The 17,921-nt window shown below is 38.0% G+C and overlaps 1 protein-coding gene across 1 annotated transcript in view; it reads right to left on the bottom strand.

Moving 5' to 3' along the window:
- LOC108926198 (uncharacterized) overlaps positions 1-15,840 on the bottom strand; it is a 65,258-nt gene extending 49,418 nt beyond the window's left edge. The window contains exons 1-3 of the mRNA XM_018738771.1: positions 15,711-15,840; positions 14,559-14,620; positions 4,265-4,531 (exon numbers count right to left, since the gene is read on the bottom strand). Coding sequence (XP_018594287.1) covers positions 4,265-4,531; positions 14,559-14,620; positions 15,711-15,840 — 459 coding nt within the window. The remainder of the gene's footprint in view (positions 1-4,264; positions 4,532-14,558; positions 14,621-15,710) is intronic.
- Between the last annotated feature and the right edge of the window lie 2,081 nt (positions 15,841-17,921).

Below are 17,921 nucleotides of genomic sequence, written 5' to 3'. Positions count from 1 at the left end.
AACAAGCTGAGAGACTTGTAAATATAATTTTTTTATTATTAAAATGTACATTGCCATAGACAGAATACCATATCAGCAGACTTGTGGCTTTGACAATGGAGTGTTTTTGTTATCAAAACTCAGGCTCTTAACCTGATATTCATGCCATATGGCAACAGTCATTAAAATACAAACCAAATTTTTTAAAAATTTAAGAATTACACATCTGCAACTATGTCTCTTTCTCCTAAGGTAATGCAGAAATTCTGTTTTCTATGAGATGTATGTCGCTTTGCAGAAACGCATCTGTCAAATGAATAAATGTAAAGTGAAGGTTAATATACACATAAAAATCACTTTGTTAAGGGTCTTGGAGACGCTGACTGTTTATGAGCTGGAGTGACTGTGGAACTGGAATTATTCAAACGGTAAATGGATCTGAGAATAAAGCTGTGTAGTTAGTGCTCCATCAACACAGTGCGAAAACCTTGAGTATATCATCATACTGTATGGTCTGACATATGACCCTTATGTGTCATTGGCCCCGTAAAGGCCCTGGTACCAATGAGTGTCAGTTTCCTTTATGGCCTCACATTTTGAACTTGTAGTCTCTGGAGGCAGAGGAAAAGACCACTGAGAACTGAAATAAATTAAGACATCAAGAGTAACTTTAATGAAGGATCTCAAATTTACAGGTCAGCAAGCTTTCCTTCAGTTTGTGGACAAATGTTTGAAAAACGCAGTCATAATGGAGCTGGAATTAAGACTTAATGGGACACAGGGAATATTTTATAAAATGAACTCCTGAAAAATGTGACTGCATTTGAAATATATATCGCATAGAAAAATAAGGGTTTCCCCCCCCCCCCCCAAACTAAAAAATTAAAATTGCCTTTTCATACAATGGAATGCAACAAAGAGTCCAAAAAAATTATGAAAAAAGAAAATTGCATGAAGCAACCGAGTAACTGAACAGCACTAACCATCATGACAATTAAGACTTTTTTTCAAAATGCAAAGATATCACCGTAATAATTTGTATGGCCTGACAGTGATAATTAGTGCAGAGACTCTACCTGATGAGAAAGCAGGGGAAAAAGTGTTTTATGGCAGTCTGACAAACTGTGAAAATTAACTCCAGTTAAACAAAATAAAGACACCTAGTTAACTGAAGCAACATAGCAAAATGGTCTCTGCCTTGGATGAGCATCTTCCCATTTTCTGAATCCTCCACTCAAGACATCTGGGCCCAGCTAAACACCAAGCAACAGAAACTTCCTATCAGACACTAATGCAGATGCTTAATCCTATTTGCATTCATATTAGTTCCCAGGTATCTTCATCCAAAGATTTCCCCATTTGTATGCCTCCGAGAGTCAAATAACTTTATGCATGATATCGGTATCTTTATAATTCCCCATCTATAAACCCAATTTCATTTGAATACACTTCCGTCAAGCAGGTAAAGGTACTCGAGAAACCCATTTGAAGGCTGTACAGATCAGTAAACACGAACATTCCACTGCGGGAAATGGACTCTATCATAAACGTACTGTCTGAGAATTAAATTCTCATATAGGCTCCTCAGAGGAGTTCCAAGGGCTTAAATCCTCATACGCTGATTTGTAAATCTTTCCCTTAAACAGCTCTGTGCAACTGTGAATACACTCTACGGGAGAGGAAGAAGGGTATCTTGACCTATTTACACACTAATAAACCCTGAGGGCACATATATAAAGAAGGCAGATGGAATTTACATTCACTGTGCTACTGGAAAAAAGGTTTCATAGCAGAGTATTACACAGAGAGAAAAAAAAAATTTTTTAGAAATTCTTGTCCTTTGCATCCAATTTATTTTCCTTTTCTTATGTAAAGTTAAAGCTTAAACATTTATGATCTATTCTGCTAATAATTTGTTAAAAAATAACTGTAAATAATTGTTCAAGCCATAAAGATTTTAGGAATTTTAAAAATTTATACTACCAGGGCTTTGAAACGATGAACAATTCAAATCAGTCATAATTAAATTTGCATTATCACTCCATTTTCACAAAAAGTGACAAAGAACAAAAGAGAAGTCTTATACAGATACACCAACAACAACAACAACCACCAAGGATGCCTCACACCAAAATTCTCCATCAGCCAGACAAAGCAGAAATGATTTAGAGGTTAAACTATAATGAGATACTGAAAATTCCCCATATGTCTCTATGTGACAGGCTTCAGTGAACAATTAAGTTGTCTATGGAACATACTACAACAGGCAGAAGAAAAGCTTATACCTCATATACCAAAATATTCAATATAAAGTGTTAATGTTTTTACATATAAAAAAACGATTGCCTTTTGATTATTGCGAAAAACTTAATTTGAGTAGAAAAGTTACTTTCTACAGTGAATTAGGGCATATAAACCTTATTTCCATGCTACTTGCAGACGGCACCAGCACCAGGACAGATAGACAGTAGGGACACTGACAACCTTGTTCATCCATTCAGGCAGGTCCTAATTAAATAAATAATTTGGCTACCTTAACAGAGTCACAGTTATTCCCGCCATTAACCTTTGCCTCACTGAATTCCTTCATTTTGACATTCTGATAACTGGGCAGAAGTCACATCCTTCCCTATGTCTCCTTGGCACCCTGCAACCAATCACATCTGAAGGCACCAGTTTTTAGCTATAGCATAAAAACACTTATGTGATGGACACGTTTACAGTTCTCAGTTTAAAACAGGTAATGGGGCGTTGAGTATCATGATACACTACTATCTTAAATAGTAGAATTTTAATGCTAGGAGAAAAAGATTATATATATATATATATTATATATATGGATGTGCATGCAAATCAGGAATTCTAGGCTTGCTAAATGGAAAGAGGTTTAATGTAGAAGCTATCTGCTAACCTGCAAGAGGCCTCTTTAAAGGGGTAACAGGCTTAAACTGATATCAATTTACTTCCTTCAAGAGTACTTCAAAAGGCACAGTTCATTCCTGTCAAATGGTTACGCCCTCCAGCCTGTGATTTTAGCACAAACCATCACCATCTCAGAGAGGTGTAGGATCTACTGTGAGTAAGATCGGTTCTTTGAACACATGCCTGAGCTTGGACTGTAGGCCTCAGTGTGTATACCTGTTACTCACTTGGCACTGCCTTCCTCCCAGATCTTACTACTCCAGCCTCAACATTCAGATATAAGCAAACTAAAAAAAAGGATGTGATGTTTCTGCTTTGCAAAAATTGTTTGCAAATTTATGAGAAGTTGTTTGCTTGGCTCTGTAAACTTCCTTATTCAGACTCCTACGCTTTACCTGTAGTAGAAAATTAAATGAATGATATGAAAACTGTAGATCAGTTCTACAACCCAGTAAAAATCTGCTCTGAAGGCAAAAAACTGTAAAAGAATAAATGGCAAACCAAAAGCCAAAGATTTTGAAAGGGGGCATCAAGAATGATGTGAAAGTCAAAATCAACATCACTGTGATTCCACCTATTGATGAGTTACACATATCCAGGGGGATGAAATTCTTCTCTTTTGACCTCCATGCCACATAGAACATACAGTGACAGGTTCAACTTTATAATAAAGCAAACATTCCAAACAGGTTTGCTAGTTACAAATGATCTTCTGATCATGTTGATAGCAATGACCAATTTATTTCACTTATTATAATAAAATGACTTCATTTATAAGCACCACTGTAAAAATAGTCAAGGAGATTAACAACTGAAAGTAATCAGAGAGTTTAGTCCAAACCCTTCAAAAGCTTGAAACATGCACATTTCAAAGTAGATATATGTATTGATAACATAGGAATTGAAGATATAATTTCTGTAGTTTTTTATTTTTGTTCAAAACAGCATACACACTTTTTTTAAATAACTGAATGATTAAGTGCTAAATAAAATTTACTAATTATACCAACTATAAACATCCTACAAAAGAAAAAAAATACAATTGCTTATTATTTAAAATATTTGATCAACTCATAATGATAAAACCCTAGCAGACATTTTTTGTAGAAAAATTGACTAGAAGAAAAAAGGAGCTGTCCCAAAATCTCTGAAATAAAATGTGATCACAGACATCATTTAGATGGAAACCAAAGCAAATATTTTTGGAAGACAGACCTACAAGTGACCTGAGAAAACAAAAGGTTGGTGGAGAGAAAAAGCCTGGCAGAAGGAGAACAAGCACAGCAGACATCATTTGAAATCCATGAATAAAAATAAGGCAAGATGTGAGGGAATTTTCCATCAGGTATTTGCTGTCACTCACCTCATCTGCCTGTGTGATCACTACCTCTGGAATGCAGCTGCCTTTGTCGTCCACTTCATCTGTACACTGCATTTTTTCTCCTGCACCCTGGTTCACCATGTCCCAGGAGCCCTGGCGCTGGGGCACAAGGGCCTCTGCAACTGAATCTTGGAGACTGGGGTGGACAGGAGGATCTGACCATATGCTGGGGGCAGGCTGTGACTCTGACTGCAGGCTAAGTGGAAGTTTGGGCCTCATGGAGGGGTCCAAAATGAAAAACTGGGATTCCTGCAAGAGATAAGAGCAACCCTGTTTGCATTTTACTAGTTAGTAAAACCTCATCAGAAAAACATGGACTGTGCAAAAATGGTTTTTTTTTTTTATACCCTGAACACAGCTCATTGTTTTTATCAAAAAAGACATACCTATTGATATAAATATTTAACTGGAATGTATAGAACCATTGACAGTAACAGTCAAATGTGACATGATAAAGAATGGCTATAAATTATAATTATGTAAATATGAAAATTGTGTTTCAGTCCACTAAAGTGCAACCTGCACGTGGCCAAAAGCCTTGACCCTTTTCAAGGATCAGTTTATAATACAGCAAAAAATATCATTAACTCTATAAATAGGTTATCTGAGCTTCCCTTATAGACACACAGACATATACATACATTTGTACACACACAGTACTGTGCAAAAGTCTTGGGCACCTAGATGTTTCACAAAAATACTTGTTTTAGATGGTTATTTAATGTCTTCTGTATTAGTGTCAATACTTTAGATTTCCAAGCATTGCTTTTGCAAAAAGTTACAGTAAGGATTTTGTATGTCATTACAACACACACACAGTCTGAGACTGCTTGTCGTGAGCGGGGTTGCAGCGGACTGGAGCTTAACTCAGCAACACAGGGTGCAAGGCTGGAGGGGGAGGGGGACACATCTAGGATGGGATGACAGTCCATCGCAAGGGACCCCAAGCAGGACGACCCCCAGAGCCACCAGAGAGCGAGACCTGGCCAAGCCCACCGCGACCCCGCTAGGGACAAGCAATTGTTGATGATGGATGGTAACTAAGCTTTGTAGAAAACATTCTCACTTTACAGCTTTTCCCCCCAACCAAGTGCATGAAACGTTTGTACAGTACTGTGTATATAAGTGGAAAACCTCAAGCAATGCTAGCCAGGGTTCCAGCAAGGGCCAAGAAAGTAAGATTAAGTATGCTGAGCAGAACTGCTGCTATCATCTCTACCAAGAGAGAATCAACAGCACCTACTCTGGATCTAAAAGAAGCACACCCCATTGTTCTAATTCAGAGAAACATTACGGCATGTAATGGGGTGTGCGTCTGTATGCTTCTGTTGCCTTCAACATGAAAATTCTTCACACTACCATCAGTTTTAGTTTTATAGTGCATATATTTCAGATGTTGAACCATAGTCAAAAAGGCTATAATGTCTCCATACTGTAACACTATGTTCAAAATTATGAAAACATTGGATATAAAAGCATTAAACTGGCATTTGTTACTTATTTGTTGCTTGAGTTTTTAAAAGCTCAAGGTGTGAAAAGATCCAAGTGTCTTAATACAAATACCCATTTTTATTTCTCATTAACTTGGAACCTGATATACTTTACAAATACAGTATTGCTCAAGTCAGCTGTCAATGTCTGTACACAGGCTGTTTAAAATGAAAAGGAAGTGGTAAGACAACTCGCTAACTAGGCATTAAAACAGTCCAACTGTCAGAGAGAGCCCAAACCAAACACGACTCCGCAGTTAACGGGAGCCAGAATCCCTGAGGGCACCCTGCCATCCATCAGCCCAGTTCATTAGGGCCCCAAGACGCCCCTCCCCATATCACTAAGGCAATTACACTTCACATGTAATTAACGTTGGAATAAACAAGTGCATCTCCACAGTTTTTTTTTTTTTTTTTTTCGTTCTTTTGCAAGCTTTGACATTTTTGAGCTGACACAAGCAGGGGTGTTAGGTTGCTTTCTGGAGACTGAGGGAGGACCTGGATGAGACTCTTCTGAGCCGCTTGCACAGAGCCCGCCACAGTGCTCTGGTGACTGCCCGCACTCGAAACCTGCAAGTTTTAAGTGACACAGTGCTGCCTGGAACTAAGCCTGCGTATCTTCTTCTACAAACGAGTGGCGTGGTGAGACTGGCCCTGCAATGAGGTGCCTTATTGAAATATCCCAGGCTGCTCCCCTTGTCACAGCTGTCGTTTCAGCCATTTGCACTTACGCCGTATTGCTTTCATTACTAAAATAGAAATTTGTGTCCAAAGTGCTGTAACATTACTAATGCTAAATATTTCAGTCCCTTGGGTGCTAATTATGGCTGACTGCTGGCAACACCAATTCCAAAACCACTGTTAAAACTATCTGAGCATTTTTCAATTAATTAAACATATGGACTACTAGTAACCTCTTGTCATTTTGCCCTGCAAGACCTTAGCCAATTTGTCTAGAATAGAACAAGCAGGGAGGAACAAAATGTTTTTAATATCTTCAAAATATTCTTAGAAAGATATTAACTACCTTTGAGCATATCATTTTAACTAAAATTTAAAAAAAAAAAAAAAAAAAAAAAAAACCCACACGTTACAGAAGAAATTAAGAAACACCGTCCGTCCCCCATAAGTATACCATTTTGCATGACATGAATTTATTTTCTTAGAGTTACTCAGGTAATAGCTGCTGTTAAATAGATACCTAAAAGAGCAAAAAATGGCTATCACAACAATGTTATGAATAAAACACCTTTACTTTGGTTTACAAAGCCATGATCAAGAATTCATTTTTACAAGCCAGTGATTTCCCTGTACCTTAAATTCAAATTACAATTTACTTTCTGGAGATACGAGACCCCTTTGAACATACATATATATATACATATATAAATTTTTTTTTTTTTTTTTAAATCTAAACTGAAACCATGCTCATTCATGAATAGGAGAAATACGCAAAGAGTGCCACTATACCAAATGCATTACACCACACTCAACGATGAGGCAGAGGAATTCACAAAGATGGTGACATCACAATCTCTGAAGCACGCTCCATCTGAGAGGAAAATACACCAAGTTAGAGATATATTAGGACGACCACAGAACCCGGTTCCTCATACCTCGGTTCTTGAGATCCCACATATCACATTTATTGTGTTGTCTTTATCTTACACATTATTTATGAAACCCTCAGCAAAATATTATATACCAGTTTTTTCTTAATATTTGTGGTGACTACCTTTGTCTTCTGGCAAATCATATGTGGCCATCTGGCACAACATAGCTACAGAAAGTCCAGGTATTAACTAGTTAGGCAATTTAACCACATGCTGCTTTTTCATTTATATATCACTTCCCCACAGCAAGATCAAGAAGGAGGCCAGGTAAACTGAGTTAAAACACTAGTCCTTGTGTTTAAGAAAGTCAAAGCCCTTTTCCCCATTTCACCACCAATCCTGGGTCAATGCCTAATTGTTCTCCCTACAAATGCCCTCTTTGCTGCATAATACTTTAGGAAGTATCTCAGCAATGGCTGTTGCAAGCATTAAGAGGTACTTGTAGTAAGAGAGCCACCTTATTATGCTGTGCAAAAGATCAAATAATTGATCTCTAACTTTTTTCGATTCAAAACAATATTACCTTTTTTTTTGAACGTAGAAAAATTTTGCAACTAATAACCCAACAAATAAGACTTCAGCTTACAAGCAAATGTTCTAAGAAACATTAAATTATGGATTCAGGGAGCAACAGAAGCAAGGGATGAAGTTTCAGAATCAGAAACACTATTTTTGGTATCCATTTATTCATAAAATAAGATGGAATTAATCTTGCTTAAAAAAAACATTTTGTTTGTTAAGGAGTACCATTGGTAGAAAAAAGAAAACCCATGTGGAAATCAAAATGAGTAAAATGCTAAACATTTTCAGAAAGACAGAATTTCATTAATGTTGCACTTAAAAACAAACCAATTTTAAATGTACCCCAGTGCTGCGTATATCATTAAATAAGCTTTCTTTTCCATCAGACTGATACAGCGCAACCCAGAAAAGGTCAGTAGAATACACAAATACAAGCGTATGTGTGTGAGCACATGCGTGGAGAGGAAGATTGTGGATAAGACAATTCAGGTCACTTTGACCTAGCTGGTAAGGACCATGGTGAGCTCTAGGGGAATATGATGGTCCCCAACACATAGGACCCAGTGGGAAAATGGCATCTGTCCAAGCCTGGCTCACTGGGAGTCCATGGCATCTCACTAATTGTCATTATGTGACTCCTCTCTTTTGCTCTGCTACCTGTTCTCTCTCTACATCCTCCACAGGGGAGTTTTCACTGCTTCATCTGAACAGCAGGAATCACACAGCAGACAGAGGTCATCCAACAGAGAGACAGACAGACAGTGGGAGAAAAAGACAGGAGAACAACAATAAAGCAGGAAAAAAGGTGAGGGACACTTCAAATACGTGCACGCGCATGCACAAACACCTAAATTCGGGACTTGTTTCCAAAACACACTTATAGCATCAAACCAAACTTTCCCTGCATAATGAGCCAGGGCTGATTTTTGTGGTCCCAACACGCTCATTTGCTCCTGGCCTGGGTCACTAAGGCTATATCTGATCCAAGTCTGGGTCTGGTTTCAAAGTCGTTCAAGAAGAAGACCACAAAGTGGAAATTGCAGCCTCTTTGCAGCCCACCTCTCAGTGGTTCTCATGCAGGCTATTGCCAAAATGCTGGGAAGCTGCTTAACTTTTCTGCCCGTGGAACCTTAGAGCGGTGTTGAAAGATGGGGAAGCACAAGTCAAAGGGCTCACTGTTCCACACTGGAACGTAAACGTTTGGTGGAGTAATTACATGCTACGCTGCATCGTGAGCGATTAGCCCGAGTTCCATTAGAAAACCGTGCTGTGCAGAAACAGACCTGCATGAGCGTGCGCGCACACGAGCGCACACACACAGTTAATGCAGCACACCTGCCCTTTATGTCATTGTTTTTTTTTGAACAGGAGCTGGTCTGTGCTTTGCACCTCTACTTCTGTTGACTTACTGCAGCCACTTAATGGCTAACCTTTTATTTTTATTTAATGCTTCAGTAACTCCCCAATGAAATACTTAAATTGTTTATTACTATATTCTATTTCTATTAATGTAAACAGCACCTATTACAGAAGTCCAGTGGCAAATGTTCTGTTATCAGTAATAAGCAATACATCAATAGATGTTTAATTCCTGTTTATGACCGTTCACAGATGCATTCTTCCAGTTAAACATGTCATGGATAGGCAAGAAAAAGGCAGCAAGATAAAATTATAAAAGTAGACAATTTTTTGCATAACATATATACAACATCTGATTCACTTTAACAGAGACAGGAAACTTCCATTTCAATATAATATGTACATATACTATATATCAATGTATTACCAAAAAAAAAATAAAAAAAAAAAAAAAAAAATCTGTAAACAATGTACCTGAACCATTTATATGCAAACAGGGCTTATGACCCTGCCGACCCAGAGCTCTTTCATCAAAGATGATTATTGTACTGTTATTCACGCGTGCTAAAAAGGAATTCTACTGTGGTTTAAGGATATTTCATTAAGAAAAAAGTGGATGAAGAACAAACAATGGCAGCATTGTTAGTTTACCAGATTATACATGGCACCTGAAGCAAAGGGATTGTAGCTGTTTAAATGCAACAAAGACTTTTGAGGAAATCTGATACCTGAGTAGTGGGAGAAGAAAAATGCAGTGGAGCATGTATGGAATGTGAACAGACAGAACAATCAAAATTTTAAATGAGAAACCCCCCACCCCTTCAGGTTTCTGAAACAATGCTGCTGGGAGTACAAAGAATGGGGCATCAAAGCCTCATCTGTAAAAACAACAACATCAACAAAAAGCAGTGCAGCAAAAGAAATCCATCACAGAGCATAACACTCCTCCTCATTTTCAGCCAGACTCTTTTCATTACAGGCTTCCTGTGTCCAGGCCTACAAACCCAAAGACAAGTCCACGTTCCCCAGCTCACTTTTTCTAACGGGGCTGCAGGCACAACATTAACTGCACCAGGGCATATAGGGCAAGATGGAGACAGTCAAGATACAGAAATTTTACATTTCAAAACTATATATATATATATATATATATATATATATATATATATATATAATAATAATAATAATAATAAAATACTTAACTGGCAACAAAGGTACTGAACAATAAAAATAAACCATGAAAATGTCCAATGCCTGGCACTTTTGAGTCCCTCAGAAACACTCAATTTTCTATGAAAATTTACACAAGTTGTACAACAATGTCACAAAATGGGCATCTAAAATTTCAGCTGTTAAGGGGGTGCGGTGGCGCAGTGGGTTGGACCACAGTCCTGCTGTCCGGTGGGTCTGGGGTTCGAGTCCCGCTTGGGGTGCCTTGCGACGGACTGGCGTCCCGACAAAATGGGCATCTAAAATTTCAGCTGTACATGCTGAAAATAAATACTTTGGCACTTCTAGTACAGGCAAACATGAATACCTACAAAGCAGCCAACAATTACCACTTGTGATTTATGGTCATTGAACGAGGGAGTGTTGTGGTTGATGAGAAACTTCATGAGTACAAATCCCTGGGGATAAGTGAGTGTTAAGACAAAGGTCTCGGTGATGAAAGTATCAGTGATGGGCACATTCTATGACTCGGTGTAACACTGACGATACGCAGATGCCAGGGTCTATCAACCCCCAAACTCTGAGTTAACTGCCACCTTACAAGGAAAATAGAACAATCTTTCAGCTCCTATATATATGGACTTGATGACTTGTTAGATTATTGCATGAAGACTAAACTTTTCTGCTAAACGTCTTCAGTTAGAGGGCATTTCACTAAGCATTAACGCAGTAGAGACTACAACCTAGTTCCTGTTAGAATAAAAACACTGAAAGTGTCATACTCTCAGAGAATATGGATGCTCATCACAGGAAAAAATAATGGTTAGCCAGTCAGAGCAAAGAGTTTTTTCCAGATTCATTTAATGTTTCTTACATTACAATAAACCATTACTCATCTAGCAAGCTGCAATAGAAAAGTTTTACAGTTTATAATCCCTGCCTGAAAAAATGACTCTGGAATCCTCTAATCACATGCTCAGTATCCAGAACACTGTTCTGCATCAATTGCTGAGATTTCTTTGTAACATTCCTTTTCATGCCGCAAGTCTAAATGTCCACTGCACAAAGCCAGCACTGAGCTCCCTGGGTGCCCAGGGCATTGCTTAACGCTCTCGTTGTTGTCCAAAACAAATAAAGGGATAAATTAGCAAAGTACAGTGGGAAAAAAAATATTCCATGCAGACACTGGCCAACCACGTATATGTGTGGATTGTGAAGGTGGTTTGTGTGGGAGCAGCCAGGATGACTACTTCAGTCCTTCATGCTGTCTACAGCCACATGGCGGTGGTTGAGAGGAACTGTTAGGTTGTATTAAGAAACTTGCTGCCACTCTAGAATTACAAAACAAAACAGCTCCATTGTACAACAGACTGCTCTTAAGAGTGGCAGAACTGATACATACCACTTTTCCCTGGGGGGAGCTCTCCATTTCTTTCCTAAAGCCCCCAAGTTTGTTAATAAGGTCCCATGGCCAAATCGCAGTACATTCCACAGAGCTGATGGACTCAAGAACCAATTCTGTAACAATGTCATGTGACATTTTAAACATTAAAAGTACTTTTACTCCCTTATTGATCACGAGACCTAATAGATTCTTCTTTTGAAAAGTTGTTGCTTGAGAATATATTAAAGCTACCTTTAAAATAAATGAAATGCTCTTCATCCATTTATTCAACTTCCAACAAATACTATGAAATGCAATAGCAAAGAGAAAGTATGAAATACTGGAGTAAACTGATTTAAAAACAAACAAAGCCCAAAAATTTTTTCATAATAATATTAAAGTACAAATAGTAAAAACACACAAACACTGCAGACTACAACACATTACTAAGGCTTAATTTAGTTGAAATAATACTATTTGTGACTGGGATCATCACGTTAATGTAAAATAAAAAGTCAAAATGTAGCAAAAATTATCCACACTTATACCAAAAGTCTGCTCACTTTTACTGTATTTTTGTTAATGCTTATTTACTTAAATATGGGGGAGACTGCTTTCTGAACTGTTCCAAAGAATAAATCCCAATCTATTTAGACAGCAAGAGGAACTATGCACACTGCCATATACACACACAATCTCAGACAATCTTCCATTTCAACAGGCCTTTGGCATAACACTGTCATCAGCAGTTCCAGGTCCCCAGTTGACAGCAAGCAGCATGAAGAAATACAACAATGTGCAGAGCTGAGGAAACAGAGTATGAGGGATCTCCACTTTTACTAGAAACTTTACACTCCAGTCAGAGATAAAACAGCACACCAACAAATCAGAAAGAATTAGCTAAGGTAAATGTAATCATTTTAGATATTACCTGCAACATATATTAGAATTAACTAAAAACACTAAAGCCAGTAAAATGCCATTTTACCCAAAAAACTCCAACAAAACACAACATGATTTTTGCTGCAGTTTCACCAAGCAGATTATCATTTTCCTTCATCAAATTTGATCTTACATGAAAGCATGGTTTATGATCAGAGGCCCAAATGGTTCCGCAAAGGGACTCAAAGTGAGCCCAACAGAGCTGCTCAGGTTGCACACATTTGCATTAATTAATTTAGCATACACTTTCTCCAAAGCAACACAATACTCAGTAAACAAAAAAAGCATTTCACAAGAGAGAGAGTTATAGATGCAGACACACAAATCTGGAAGTACAGTCACTTTTTCCAGTATCACAGTTTTGAACCAGTGCATATTACATGAGTTGCTGCATACAGAACTGATGAAGAGCACCTGGCCCAATGCGTGTCAAATTAAACTTATGAACCTTGAATAACAAACCACCTCTCAGTCCCAATTAATTCTGAAAGTAAGAGACCAACTGGATATCAAGTTCTGGCAGAAAGACAAGCTAAAAGTAAACTCTCTCCAGTTTAACATACAAATACAGCAACAAAGCATTTCTATACATTTAGAGACAGAGTTAAACAGGTTTTCCTGGAAAAAAAAAATTGATTTACATTTATTCATTTAGCTGATGCTTCTCGCCAAAGCAATTTACAGTGTTAATCTACCTACAATTATTGGCCCATTTATACAGCAGGGTAATTTTACTGGAGCAATTTCAGAGTAAGTACCTTGTTCAGGGGTACTACAGCCAGAGGTGGCACTTGAACCTGCAACCTGTGGTTCCAAGGTCAGCAGTTCTATCCACTACACCACCACTTGAAATGTTATATTACAATATCTGTGTATATTATATTACAGTACAGCCATTATCTGATTAACAAAATATTATTCAGTAGAAAAAAACTGAAAACAGAAGGTAAATAAGTAATCGTTTAGTGGACATTAAGACTAAAGAAATTTAATACACTTTAAAAGTGTATTAAAATATTTACTGCAAGACAAATTTCTGACTGATACCATCAACACACTATACAACCTTGCAAAACAGAGGTCTTTGTGAGAGGCAATCTTCCCCTAGTCCCACTCTTGTTGCCCAAAAAAAAAAAAAATAGAAAAAATTACTTCCAGCAAAAAACACTAAGTTATGTGCTCTTTTCAAAAAGATCACAAGTTTACAATTTCACCTTCGTCGACTAACAATGTTTGCCTGCTTGTTCATAGTACATGTATCCCTCACATGCCAGAGACCTAAATGATGTTTCCTCTTTCTGCAGCACTGGGTGCCCAGCAGCCACAGGCTCCTTGGAACAATACAGTCCTCTCCACTGATAGCTGCTTGCTAGTAGACCATTTCTCAGCATCTCTTGTGCTTGGATATTTACCTCATCAAATGCACAATCAAAATGCAGTGTTTTACCTGTGACCCATTAGTTATTAACATCTGCATGCTGTTTAGTAAGATGGAGAACGAGGCCTGCAATGCCCAAAGGAATTTTAATGTGAAACAGGGTGTCTTAGTAGAACATCGAGGAAACTGTGAAAGAAGATGACACAAGCTGGCACACAGAAAAGAAGGCTTCGCCTCTAAATGTTGCTCACTTAAAAGTTCCACTTCAGAAAAGGTACTGTACTACACTACATAAGGTAAAACACATGACTACCATCACTTAATAAAGGATTGCCATTCTGTAGGAATACAAACATTTTCAGTATTTTGATTTCCTAGAAAACAATGATTAGTACTGTGTTAAGAAATTTTATCATACCTGAAGTTCCACATCACAGACACCCGTGTGTTCAGTGTCAGTAGGGATGCCAAGGAGAATATCTTAAAAGAAAAGAAAGCAATGTTAATTTGCTACTAATAATTAAAAATGCAGTGTTGCATTTATGCTGGTCAGCCTATCTTGAACTCTTTTCATCCAAATACCTTTACCAGTACTCACACACAAACTAGCTGAATAAAAACTGTTTGTTTAGAAAACAAAGTCTTTTGACTAGCTACTTCCAAAAAAAAAAAAAAAAAAAAAAAAAAAAAATGAAACGTACGATTAAAAAAGTATTATCATTTTAACTGACTTTGTCCAGTGCGACTAACAGCTTTTCTGGAGTGATTTGAACAGCAAAGTAATTTTACCTCAGCAGGTAGGTACTAAGATAAGGCCGGGTACTAGAAATATTAGAAAGCAGTAAGTAAACAGAGTAAAAAGACAGCAGCTCTCACCACTCCCCATACATAAACACATAGCACTTAGGAAAAATAAAGATTCTTTAATGCAAGTGCCTTTCCTTGCCAAACTCCACTTCAACCGAAATCAATAAATGACGGTTCAAAATAACACTCCCAGCTTTAATTAGGGCGGGAATCGGACTGCGTGACGTGACAGTCCGTCCGGCTTTCCGATTGGCTGGCAGGCGGCGAACCCCTCGCGCCAAATCGCCCTTTTAAACACTAATCGGTTCAGGGCGGATTAACGAGTCGGCCGGTCTCCCAAATAAACCCAATTGTCGGTATGTGTTTGTGTGACCTGCCTCTGAATTGGAAAGCGAAGTTAAAGCACATATTTAACGTGGAGTTCGAAACTCACCATTTATCATAATTTATGGGCACGTAAACCACACTTTCGTCCCGCTCCGGCTTCGTGAGTTGGAGCACAAGCCCTAGTAGTACTTGCATTCACCTTTGAATCACCAAAATTACTAATGCTTAAACGAAGCGGGGTTGAACTGTAAAGAAATACAAACAAAAGCAGTAGTATCATGAATTTGAAAGTGAGTCATAATTCAGCACCAGTGCCAGAGTCTTGCCTGAAATGTGGCTTATCCACAGTTAACCAAACGCGGGACTTTACCGGTACCACTCGTTGTGCAGCACGGACTCGGAGGAGTAGAGAGCAGTAAAGAATTAGCTAGCATACCTTTATCTGGATCTGTATGAAGCCTCCTTGGTTTATTTTCCCCTTGAAGACGAGTTCTTTCATCCTCATCCTCAACGACTGTAGAAAAAATAAAGTTCTTTCGAAGCTCTGTCGGAGAGGGGCACGTCATTATCACCAGCAATTTTTTTTTTTTAGTGAATTATAATATAACGCTATTTGAAACAGCTTGTGGTTGCCTCTTCCGGTATCCTTGACGACCAGTAGTGGATTTGGGAATGATTGACGTTAATATGGCCCAATAGTAACTTCGATTAAAAGCCAATGAACTCCTAGGATATGCGCTTTGTAACATGGGAATTGTAGTTTATATTATTATCTTGCTACATAATTGGTGCGCGCAGCGAAGTGACGTTAATTGCGTTCCAAGATTTATTGCTTGCACTTCCTCTCTCGCTTTCCATTTTTTTTTATTACTTTTTCTTATCATTGTAACGCAAAACATATAAACGATACTATACTTGTATATTGATATTATATGTTTTAGTTGATTGTTGTTATTTCACTATTATTATTAGTAGTAGTAGTATTATTAGTACTGTACTGGTATGATTTAACATTGTAAATTATAATGATTTATCGCCCCCCAAGACGTCTTTGTAGTTTTCTTATTCCATCTTTTTTGGCTCAAAACTGGTATTCAAAACTGAGTGACACCATGAGACAGACTTTTTATCAGCGCCTACAGCGATCCCTTTCGGTTCAGAAGAGACCGACATCCACATTATGGGAAATTCATATGGTTACATTGCTTCACTTCTAATGTTGTCAAACGTGGCTCTTATTCTATATTATATTCCTGCGAAGAGATAATAATGCTAAATATTCACAATTACGTCAAAATATAAAACAACAGCAACAACAATAATAATATAAAAATGTAGTAGTCATATTAATTTTATAATGAAGCAATTCGGAAACGATATTTTATATGCCTCTTTAATTAAAGAAGTTCTGACATCAAGAAGAAATATAGGCCTACTGTAACTTTCCGATATAAATGCTCCAGTATCATTATTTTATTTTGCTAACGTTAAACAATAATTTTATGAATTCTATTGCTATAAAATGTGTAATGTGCAATAATACTGGTTCCTTGTTTTTATTATCAGTGCAACTGGTGTAAAATTTTGCACTTTTTCTTACCATTTCTTTATAATCGCTTATGATTTTTAAAATTCTGATTTAATTTTCTTATTCTGCTCTAGTGATACCTTTAGACATAAAGACCATTGTTGATTAAAACGGGAAACATGACTGCGTAAAAAATAAAGAGCCGTTGCCTATCAGACATTTCTCTTATCGACTGATTTACTTATTTTACGGGAGCAATTTTCTGTAGTTTTGGTCAGTACCTGTGAAACTGTGGAACTGTCACATATCTCAGGCACTACAGTACAGCGTTTAAAATCATGTCACTAATCTTTCCCGAAAAACAGAACCAACGTGTAACATAATTAATGAGACAAGGTGCCAAAGTGATTTCATTAATTTTTTCCTGAAAATAGTATCACCGCGGACCTGTATTGAAACAGTGAATGAATGAATGAATTGAATACACTCTTAAAACATAAGAGAAATAACATCAAAAGCGATAATAATAATAATAATAACAATAATAATAATAATAACAGTAATAATAATAATAAGAAGAAGAAATTTTAATGAAGCAAGCCAACAGAAAGAATAATTGTGCAAGAAAGTGTATTTCATTTCTGGGTGAGATGCAAAAGTGGTCTTGTGTCGGCACCGTGCTGCGCGCGTCTTGTTAGCAGCAGAAGGAATGGGAAGACAGGGCGAAGGCGGCAGTGTGAGAGGGGCTGCGGGGCTGCGGAGCTGTGGGGGTGCGGGGGCATGGAGGTCGATCATTAGGCTGAGCTGTGGTAACGCAGCATGATCGAGCCTTTTTCCTTCGCTGACTAGGAGGGGCGTGATGCGCACAGCGGGCGTCGGAGTGCTGCATTTCCAACTTAGCATACTGGCAGGACATTTTCCAAGCAGAGAGAGTCCGCCCCCCACCCCACCTCACGCCCTCTCCACGGCAGAAACTTATCCTGCAATGCATGAGAAAAAGAGAGCGCGAGGAGAAAGGAGAGGGGGGGGGGACACAGAGTGTGTGTAAGCAAGTGTGTGCGAAGAGAGCGAGAGAGAGAGAGAGAGAGAGAGAGAGGGAGAGGGAGAGGCGGAGGGGGA

Source organism: Scleropages formosus, chromosome 7 (assembly GCF_900964775.1).
Source record: "Scleropages formosus chromosome 7, fSclFor1.1, whole genome shotgun sequence".
NCBI classification, from domain to species: Eukaryota; Metazoa; Chordata; class Actinopteri; order Osteoglossiformes; family Osteoglossidae; genus Scleropages; species Scleropages formosus.
This window is presented reverse-complemented; position numbering and strand designations above follow the sequence as displayed.